This window comes from Miscanthus floridulus, chromosome 6 (genome assembly GCF_019320115.1).
Source record: "Miscanthus floridulus cultivar M001 chromosome 6, ASM1932011v1, whole genome shotgun sequence".
Classification (NCBI taxonomy): Eukaryota; Viridiplantae; Streptophyta; class Magnoliopsida; order Poales; family Poaceae; genus Miscanthus; species Miscanthus floridulus.
Genome location: NC_089585.1, coordinates 93306199 through 93317331, shown reverse-complemented (window position 1 = coordinate 93317331; position 11133 = coordinate 93306199). Strand labels below are relative to the sequence as shown.

Below are 11133 nucleotides of genomic sequence, written 5' to 3'. Positions count from 1 at the left end.
GGAAACCTTCGCTCATCACCTTCTGGTTGATCTCCTTCTCGTAATGAGCATGGGCGATGGTGAAGGCCTGGGTGGTCCCGACATGAAAAGCACTCTCCTCAAGCTAGCCCACCCGAGCCGTGATACTAGCAGCATGGGTCGCAGGCGAGCTGGTCCCCCCTCTTGTGCCACCTGCAGGTTGTCGCAGACCGCTAGAACAGCGAGGGACAGGCGATCATATTCATCACCTTTAGCTTGAAGAAGCCGCCACGCCTCGGCAAGATCGGTGCGCAAACCGGCAGAAACTTCCTCGGCATCCAACCATCAGGTCACCTTGACTCCAAGATCCATCTGGCGTGCCTTGGCCTCCCAATGTGCTTCATCGCGCTCTCGGGTCGTCCGCTCGATCACTGCGGCATCCTGGTTTGCCTTCTCCTGCAACATCGCGGACCTCTCCTCAGCCTTCAGCTTGAGGTCCCGCTCTATCTGTAGCTCCGCCAAGAGCTCGCTGGCTTTCTCACCAGCCATGGCATTCTTCTGTAGCAGCTTGTCTCGCTCCTTTCGGAGCCTGGCGATCTCCTCCTCATCCAGCTTTGTCCTCGCCGATAAATCCTCAAACATCCCATGGGCATCCTCCGCGTCCTGATGCGCCTAGACCTCCCACTGCTGGGTGGCAGCAAGCTGCGCACCCACATCTCCTCGTAGCCGGGCCTCCTCGACAAGGCAATCCCATTCCACCTTCTGTTCATGGAGGAACTAGGATTTGTTCCAACTACGAGCAACAATGACCTAAAAAGAAGACCGGTGTTAGAAACACAAAAATACTTGGAAAAGGAGGAAAACGAGGAAGAACGAGCAAATACCTGACTAGTAGGAACGACAATTTCATGCAGGGCCCCTCTGACCTGGTCTAGGGCATTCATCATTGTCGAAAGCCTGAAGTCAAGACTTTCCCGCTCCATGCTCTCGGAATGGTCGTTGAGCGTAAAAAGGGCCGATGTTGGGTCCTGAGCGTTCATCCACTGAAGCGGCGACTCACCCCACGCAGGGGAGCGGCGGCCTCCCGACAAGGGGGGCGGGGGCAGCTCCCTCGTGATCCTATGCGGCACCACCGCCACGCTCGATGACCCTCCGGCCATGACCGCCTCCATCTGGCCTGCCTCGTTCGCCATGGCCTGGGCTGCCAATGGCATCAACTGCGCCACCCCCTCGGACACCATCATGGCAACATCCAGCCCCGTTGGGCTTGGTACGGCCGCGGCCACTTCCACCTAGGTCTCCGGCGGCATGGACTGCACTGCGCCCTCAGGCACCACGTCCGTTGGCGATACCAGACCCTCGGCCGGCTGTACCACGCCCGCCACGGAAGATGTTGCCTGCTCAGCAACCACCGAAGGCGCGGGCACCACCACAGGCACCGTCGGATCGGCCAACACGGCTCCAACATCGGCACCACTCCTGCCCAAAATGGGGGTGACGCCGGGCAGCGCCATCCATCCCGCCTAAATGGCAAGGCTCTTCTTGGGCACCAGCCCTAGGGAGTGGCCCGTCCGCAAGAACCTACACAAAGGTAAAAGCCATTAGGTCAAAATAAAAAAAGGGATGAAAACAAGGGAATCAGCGGCTTACACTGATGCCTTCGGCCGGCGGAAGCATTTTGGGGACAGATCCCCACATCCCTGCCCCGACTTGTCTGGGCGGGACCTTTTCGAGCCTGCCCCCTGCTCTGAGGCAGGGGGGCTCATCTCCACTGTCTCATGGGGTGCAGCACCAGAGCCACTCCCCTCCACCGTCTCATGGGGCACGGCACCAGAGCCACTCCCCTCCACCATCACCTCAGGGTCGGCGGTGGCAGGCCCGCCTTCCCCCATCCACCGATCCTTGGCCGGCACGCCATGCGAAGCAGCGGACTCTCCGGCCTCCACTGACCTCACCGACTCACTTCCCTCCGCGTGGAACAGGAAGGGTCCCTGCACAGACAGGTGGGCACTTGTTAGCGTGTCCTCGTCCTCCAGGACGCCCCAATCCACGTCGACGACTACCTCGTCATCATCATCATCATCGTCGTCGTCATCATCACTGCTCATGTCCTCTCCCCGATCCTGTGCTTCCTGCTTCAGTCGTTTCTTCTGCTTCATCTGCTCCCTTGCATTCTTGTCCCGCTCGGCCGCGAGTCGATTCGCCGCTGCCACGGCCTTGTCCTTTGGCAGTGGAACTAGACTATCTTTGAAGACTAGCCCCCTTGGTTGGTTCCAATGTCACAAAAGCGAGTATCAAAAAATGGAGATTCAGGAAAAAGAAAGAGCACGGGAGAAGAAGGCTTACGAATTCGAAGAACCCAGGTTCCGGCCGCATTGGGGGATGTCTGGGCACCAGATACACAATGTCGAGGACGCCGCCTACGGAATCCTTCGTCGGCTCTGTTGCCTCCTTAATGCGCTGCGCCACTTCCGAGAAAGGGAGCGCCTCATCAATAAGCACCGTCCCCTCGAACGACATCCTGGGCATCATCCGATGCAGGGAAAGCACGTGCGCCATCAGCGGAGCCACCCTCCTCGCATGATAGGCACTGATAATCCCCATCCCCTTTATGCCCTATTCCTTCAGGACTTGGAGGGCGGGAAGAAGGTCAGAAAAGTGTTTCTTATCTTTGAACTGGACGCCCCAAGCCCACGACTCCAGAGCCTCTTCGATAAGGTGCCTGGTGTACCTCGGCAGGGTGGCACTCACATCATCCCTGACATAAAACCACTACGAGTGCCATCCCCTGTTAGAAGTCGCCAGACGCATGAACGGGTAACCCCTCGACCGGGTATGGCGCAGATGAACACTGGCGCATCCCATCGGCACGCTCACATCCTTCCCCCCAATCTTCCTCTTTGACAAACTGACGGTAAAGAAATACCACCACAGATCAAAATGGGGATCGATCCCCAGGAAACCCTCGCATAGGGCAACAAATGCCACCATATGTTGAACCCCGTTGGGAGTAAGATGCTGTAGCTCCACCTCATAATAATCCAGCAGCCCCTGAAGGAATCTATGCGCGGGTACCGCAAATCCCCGCTCATGGAAGATGGCGAAAGATACGACATACCCTTCGGGCGGTGCCGGCTCACCCTCATCGCCAGGTAGCAGCCACTCCTAGATGGCGAACAATGGACGGAGAAGGCCATGGCGGATGAGGCCCTCCAAACACTGAGAGGTGATGCTAGATTTGCCCCACAACTCCATTAAAGCGATTGGGGAGAAGGTGGGCGCGAGCTCGATGGCGGCTACAAGGCAGGCGCAAGCTTGACGGCAACTGCAACAAAGACATGAGCCAGTCAACGGTGGCGGTGCAGGTGCAGGAGGCTAGGGCGATTGGCGGCGGATGTTTCAGACGCAAAGGCAAAGGAGCGAAATACGAAACCTTAGGGGCGAACCTTGTGGTTTTATAGGCACGACGGACGCGAGAAGGGCAACCATCCGCCTCGATCTCCGGGCCTGCCACGCGCACCGCCGCATCACGTCATGGGACACGCGCCTGCAGTCCCTATCCTCTCCCACCAAAAATCATGGTGGACGGTTCGCCTTCCCTAGGCGAATCCGGACTCTCTACCCATCTGGGAAACACAAGTCACGAAGACTTTTTTTCTCTTTGGCTCACCTAGGGCCCAGAAGCTCGGCGGCTGGCCCAACTGAGGACGAATCTGCGAACGATCCAAAATCAAGGGCGCAAGCGTTACTGGGATCTCGATCCATGGTCAAGCCCCAGTTAGGTTAGCTCTGAATGAGATCCCCGTGAACGGGATACTACGACCCCCTCAAAGAAATATCCAGTTGGTGAAAAACTAAGTCCTTCAGCCTTACCCGCAAAGGGTCCAATACAACCCCTAGGCGACCCTACTCGAATCACCCGGGGGCTCGGGGGCTACACCCATCGGGTGCGCTCGCGCACACCCTCCGGCAAAGTAACTCCGACGAAATCAAGAACACCCCCAGGCAATTCTATCCAAATCGTCCGGAGGCTCGAGGGCTACTGTCGGGGACCTAATACTGGGGTACCTCAGGAGGTGGAACCAATAACCATTGAATGTTAAAAACTTCTGGACGGACAAGGGCACCACAACGTTCCTTGCCCGAATGACAGAATTTTGGTTCCACCTCACCCGACGCCTTCGGGACAGCTCCGCCTTGCCCAAGGGCTAAGGGCTGGCCTCCGTTCCGCCCGACGCTTTTGGGATAGCCCCGCCTCGCCCGAGGGCTGAAGGCTAGTCTCTGCCTCACTCGACGCCTTCGGGATAGCTCCACCTCACCCGAGGGCTGAAGGCTAGTCTCTGCCTCACCCAATGCCTTTGGGACAACTCTGCCTCACCCGAGGGTTGAGGGATAGACTCCGCCTCGCCCGACCCCAGAGGGGTGGGCTCGGTCATGCCCAAGGGATGAGGACTAGACTCTGTCTCACCCGACGACCAAGGACGAACCTTGCCCCGTTCGATATGCAAAGGCTGGTTTCATCTTACCTGATAACTTCTCCTTCGTTCCCTCATGATGATGGGTACAGAGCAAGACAAGACATTTAGGTCAACCATGGCTTCAAGGACCATACCCTGCACCCCGGTAGGAAAGGTACTGTGAGGGAACGACTGGATAGGTGCTTTAGACCCTTCTGGGCACCATAGAGCCCAAAAGGTATTGCAGGCGCATGCTCCTCGCCCTGTAGAGTTGTAGGCACCACCTTCAGCTCTGGGACACGGAACCAGACAAAGATATACGACAACCACTACACTCTAGAAAAGGATTTGTGATCTCCACGAAGGACGGACATACCATCACCATGTTATGGACCCAAGAGAGCGGCGCCCGCTTCCCGACCCCTCGGGTCCACCAAATCAAAGGACTTTGCCCACAGCGCTACTCTAGACCCTGACCCCGTGTCCCTCCGACAGAGACTCATAGGAGCCAGAAGGTGTGCGGAGCAAGGCAGGGAAAGATTCATAAGTCAAAACCACTGTACTGCAGCCCATACCCTGTGTAGGGTAGTATTCTACAAACATCCTGACATTCTACAGGGGCATGGATGGTATTGTAGGCACTTATCATCCTTTCACACCCATCAGAATGGGTAACCAAGCTAGGTAGACGTGAGCCACAAGGCTAGGTGGAGTACGCATCCTAAAGTCCTCACCCTTGTAAAGCCGTCCCCTTCATCTATAAAAGGGGATGCGCTTCCTCCAACTGGAGAGAGGGAAAAAGGAACACAACACACACACACACACAGTCAAGCTGCTACCAAGCTCTTGGTCTCCTTTCGACCCTTCTATCAGAGACTTGGGACCTGTACCTCTCTCGATCATTTGTATCCCCTACTACGAACCATTCACGGTGCTAATAACACGAGCAACAACAAACTGGACGTAGGGATATTCAGCCCAAACCAGTATAAATCTTGTGTCCTTTAGCGCACCATCCGAGCCTAACGCGCATTACTATAAATTTACTTGCCGGTGCTTGTACGAAACACCGACAACGTCCCTGCTGTAGCTTCCGCAAGAGAGTTATCTTAGTAGTTATTATATTTATGTTTGAGACTATGTGTTGAATATTTATTCGCTATGTAATAAACATTGTGTTGGTACAATTCACAATTTGTCCACTTATGTGTGCGACCGTTCCTGGGGTGCACATAAGACTTTTATACATCCTCTTTTGTTCTTAAAACTAGGTGTGATAGATTGGTATCAGAGCACTATTGACTGTAGGACGCAAGCCTAGTTAGAGTGGTCGTTTTTAGTTTCCTTTGCTTCACCTGTTTCATGCTTTCCACCTCAATCTTGTTATTTGCTAAGTTTTGTGCTTCTTTTGTCTTATTCTATTATAAAATCAATTGATTCTATTCTAAATGATTTGAAACTTCTGTAGATGACATGTGACCGCAAGTCTGCCCGCTTGTACGTTGGATGCTTTCAACCATAGCGTGCTGTGTACGAGCCAATGGAGCCTAGAGAGGACGTCCAGAGGAAGAACTAGAAGAATGAGGTTGGTGAAGAGGTCCATTCTTCGCCAACTCCGATAGCTCAATACCCATCACGTGTGGAGGCCATAGACTTGACCCATGATGATGAAGATGAAGTACTCCAGCCACTGCCTCGTATAGGTTGGACCGACAAGTTAAGCATCAAGAAGCCTGATGATAATGCCTTCTACCATGACTTGCTGACAATGATGTTGGAGTACTATTATCCAGACCTGCAAGCCACTCTGGAGTATCATACTACGGAGCACAGTCACCCTCTGATTGGTTCATCTTGGGATACTCGGTTGCTGGTCAAGACCCTGAATATTCGCAAGATAGATGCCGTTGTCGCCCACCATGTAAGTCGGGCTACCGCGGAAAGAAGCATGGAGGATGCTGCTTCCATTGCACTTGCCTACTACCGTGGCCGCCTCTCTGATGATAAGAAGGACGATGGACTCTTGTATTACCCATGCTATCTTCCGAAGGAAAATAGTTGGACCATAGAGGTCATGGTAAAAGGATCGAAGACTCTTGAGGCCACCGTTGAGTTAAACCGTGAACTTACAAATAAGGTGGGAGCATTAAAAGGAGAGCTGAAGAAGGCACAAGACATGATCAAAGAATACCAGAAAGAGATCGATGGCCTTAACGCCGAGTTAGGCCATCCCAAGCTGTTTGAGAAGTTAGATGAACCCTCCACCAAGAAGAACGCCGCCCCTTAAGTTTATGAAACCATTGTAATAGGCATGTTTTTAGTATCGTGAGTCGAGTCAATTCTTTTAAGTGTTTGTGAACTATTGGTGTGCTTGCTGGATTATTATTGTGATTTATGAGTGATTTGGATCTTTGTAATGAGTGCTGGGATATTGTAGGCTTGTCTACAGATCCCTTAGCTAAAAATATTAAGGTTAAAAGTGCTATAATAAATAGTTTGGGTTGGTCTATCCTGTCTCTTTGCTTGCTGTTTTCTGGAGCAATCAGTGATGTGTTGGTTATAACTTTTCACCTGTTTGAGCAATGGTCATGAAATTTTACTGGGAGTATATAGACTTCTGTGTCTTTCCAATGGCACAAGAATCACCTTTTTATCTGTTCATATCTGAGAGTTATGACTGTCACAATATGAACTTGTGTGCTGTCTGGAATCTGAGGACAGTTTCAGTTGTGGTCTGTTTTTGATTAATGTAATGTCGGAATCAGAAAATGTGGTCTAAATGAAAGTTGTAGATAATTTCTTAAGCTTTCCAACCGTATAAAGATCATCTTATTTGGATATCTGGAACTCGAGTTATGACAGTTTTTCCGACCTGCTGATTCTGCATCACGTCCAGATATTTTCAGAATTGCTTATCTCTTACATATTGGTGATGTTTCATGTTGGATTACAGATGTCTGGCCATGGAAGAGGTAGAGGATGTGGGAGAGGTGCTCCACCACCCCCACCACCACCCATGACCGCAGCAGAGGTGTTGGCAATGCAAGGACAGTTCATGCAGTCCATGATGCAGTTCTTTCAGAACCAACCTATTGGAGCACCAGCACCTCCACCACCAAGAGACAAGCGGAGGGAATTCATGCAAGGACATCCTCTAGTTTTCTCTCATGCCGCTGACCCCTTGGAGGCAGATGATTGGCTACGCGCAGTGGAGAAACAACTCAACATCGCTCAGTGTGATGATCAACAAAAGGTGTTGTATGCATCGAGACAGCTTCAGGGAGCAGCTCAGACTTGGTGGGAGTCGTATCAGTCTGCTCGTCCCAACAATGCTCCTGCTATCACTTGGCTAGAATTTGTGAGGGATTTCAAGGCACACCATATTCTAGATGGTTTGATAGAGCTCAAGCAGGAGGAATTCAGATCTCTCAGGATGGGTTCTATGTCTGTCAGTGAGTATCACGACAAGTTTGCTCAGTTGGCTCGCTATGCTCCTAATGACATGAGGGAGGATGCAGATAAGCAACGTCTCTTCCTCAAGGGAATTTACTATGATCTCAGGTTGCAGTTGGCTGGTAACACATATGCTAATTTCCAGCAGTTGGTGAATCGCGTTATTGTGCTTGACAATATGCGATTGGAGAGGGATAGGAAGAGAAAGATGAAGGGACAGGCCTCCGGAAGCAACACCAGCCCGCGCTATAATAATCAGCAGAGGTATCAAGGTCCAGTCAGTCAGTGGAACCATGGTCAGTTTCCATAATGCCCTCAGAACCAACAGCAGAATTGGAACCAGCGTACACCGTAGCAAATGGGCAATCAGACTCCACGCTAGGGAACGCCCAACAGCACCCCGATGAAGAGCAGTGCACCTAGTACTCCCAATAGGTGTTTCAGGTGTGGAGATGTGGGACACTATGCTAACCATTGCCCTCAAAAGCCGAATCAACAGACACCTTAGAGGCAGAATAGCAACTAGAAGCCCACGTACAACATTGGAAGAGTGAACCATGTGGCGCCTGAGACTGTGGTTGGAGCACCAGAAGTTATGATGGGTACGTTCAACATCAATTCTATCCCTGCTAATGTTCTTTTTGACTCTAGAGCTTTGCATTCTTTTATTTCACAAGCATTTGTTAGACCACATAGCATACCTTTAATTGCAATGAAGACCCAAATGCTAGTAAATTCACTAGGGGGATCAATACCTGCTGCACATTGTTACCCTCCAGCAAGTCTTACCTTAAGGGGGGTAGACTTCACAGTCAGTCCTATTGTGTTGAGAACTTTTAGGGTCGATGTGATTCTGGGTATGGATTGGATGAAAGAATACCGAGCTGTGATTCAGTGTCAGGAGAGAGTTGTAGCAGTGACAACACCAAAGGGAGATCGAATCAGTGTTGGCGTGATAGTGCAACCACCACCAACAGCTATAGTGAATCAACTAGATAATGATGCTAATCCTTAGGACCATGTTGTGGAGGAGTTTCTAGATGTCTTCCCTGATGAATTGCCAGGTATGCCACCTGACCATGACATTGAGTTTATAATTGAATTATTACCTAGTACTGCACCTATAGCTAAGAGACTATATAGAATGGGGGTTAACGAATTAGAAGAACTTAAGAAACAACTGAAAGAGTTGTTAGATAAAGGTTTCATACGTCCTAGTGCATCACCTTGGGGAGCGCCTGTGATCTTTGTTGACAAGAAGGATGGAACACGGCATATGTGTGTGGATTATCGATCTCTTAATGAGGTAACTATCAAGAACAAGTACCCGTTGCCTAGAATTGATGACTTGTTTGACCAGTTGAGAGGTGCTTGTGTGTTTTCTAAGATTGATCTGCGTTCTGGTTATCATCAGTTGAAGATTCGGAATACTGATATACCAAAAACAGCTTTTACTACGAGGTATGGGTTATATGAGTATACAGTTATGTCATTTGGTTTGACCAATGCACCTGCCTACTTTATGTATATGATGAATAAGGTGTTTATGGAGTATCTTGATAAGTTTGTGGTAGTATTCATTGATGACATACTAGTATTCTCTAAGACCGAGGAGGAACATGTTGAACATCTGAGGTTAGTTTTGCAAAAGCTTAAAGAGCACAAATTGTATGCAAAGCACAGTAAGTGTGAATTCTGGTTGAAAGAGGTCTCTTTTCTAGGTCATGTTGTCTCTAATGGTGGTATAGCAGTGGACCCTAGCAAAGTGAAGGATGTGCTGAACTGGAAGCCGCCTACCGATGTAAGTGAGATTCGTAGCTTTCTCGGATTGGCCGGTTATTATAGAAGGTTTATTGAAGGTTTCTCCAAACTCGCTAAACCCATGATAGCCCTGTTAGAGAAGAATGCTAAGTTTGAGTGGTCTAATCAGTGTCAAGCTAGTTTTGAAGAATTAAAGAAGCGGTTGACAACAGCGCTAGTGCTGATTTTGCCCAATCTAAATAAGAAGTTCTCTATCTATTGTGATGTGTCCCGTCAAGGTTTGGGATGTGTTCTTATGCAAGATGGTAGAGTTGTTGCATATGCATCAAGGCAGTTGAGGAAGCATGAATTGAATTATCCTACTCATGATTTGGAGTTAGCAGCTGTGGTTCATGCATTAAAGATCTGGAGACATTATCTGATTAGGCATAAGAGTGATATCTTTACTGATCATAAGAGTTTGAAGTACATATTCACTCAGACGGATCTAAATTTGAGACAATGTCATTGGTTGGAGTTAATCAAGGATTATGATCTAGAAGTGCACTATCATCCTGGTAAGGCAAACGTTGTGGCCGATGCTCTTAGAAGGAAGAGATATGACAATAGTTTTAAAAAGGGACCTGAGTCAGAGAAGTTATGTGAAGAGTTAAAACACTTGAATCTTGGTATAGTTGTAGATGTTATGGAGGTAGAAGTGACTCCTACGTTAGAGTAAGAGATACGTAGAGGTCAGTTAGAGGATGAGAAGTTGAAAGAGATCGCAAAGAATGTAGTGATTGGGAAAGCACCCGGATTCACTATAGATGAGAATGGTACTTTGTGGTTTGGGAAAAGGATCTATGTGCCTACAGTGAAATCTATTCGTGATGCAATTCTGCGGGAGGCACATGAGTCAGCTTACTCTATTCATCCTAGAAGTACTAAGATGTATCTAGATCTTAAAGAAAAGTACTAGTGGTATGGATTAAAGAGAGATGTAGCTGAGTACATAGCTTTGTGTGACACTTGTCAGAGAGTGAAAGCTAAGCACCAGAGACCTATAGGATTGTTGCAACCAATAAAGATCCCAGAGTGGAAGTGGGAAGAAGTTGGTATGGACTTCATAGTAGGATTACCCCATACCCAGAAAGGTTATGATTCGATATGGGTAATTGTGGATCAATTGACTAAAGTTGCTCATTTCTTACCTGTTAAGACTACTTATAATGGGCCAAAATTAGCAGAGCTATACATGGAAAGAATAGTGTGTCTACATGGGGTTCCAAAGAAAATTGTGTCTGATAGAGGATCACAGTTTACCTCTCACTTTTGGAAACAAATCCATAGTTCTTTGCATACAGCGTTGAACTTCGGTACTGCTTATCATCCTCAGACAGATGGGCAAACGGAAAGACTTAATCAGATACTAGAAGACATGTTGAGAGCTTGTGCTTTGTAGTATGGTACTAGTTGGGATAAAAGTTTACCATATGTAGAATTCTCCTACAATAATAGCTACCAG

General features: G+C 49.3%; 1 protein-coding gene across 1 annotated transcript; it reads left to right on the top strand.

The window, feature by feature from the left end:
• The first annotated feature begins 7431 nt into the window (after positions 1-7431).
• LOC136460832 (uncharacterized) lies at positions 7432-8178 on the top strand. Its single transcript, XM_066460386.1, has one exon. It carries the CDS (start codon positions 7432-7434, stop codon positions 8176-8178), a length of 747 nt encoding a protein of 248 aa, XP_066316483.1.
• The last annotated feature ends 2955 nt before the right edge of the window (positions 8179-11133 follow it).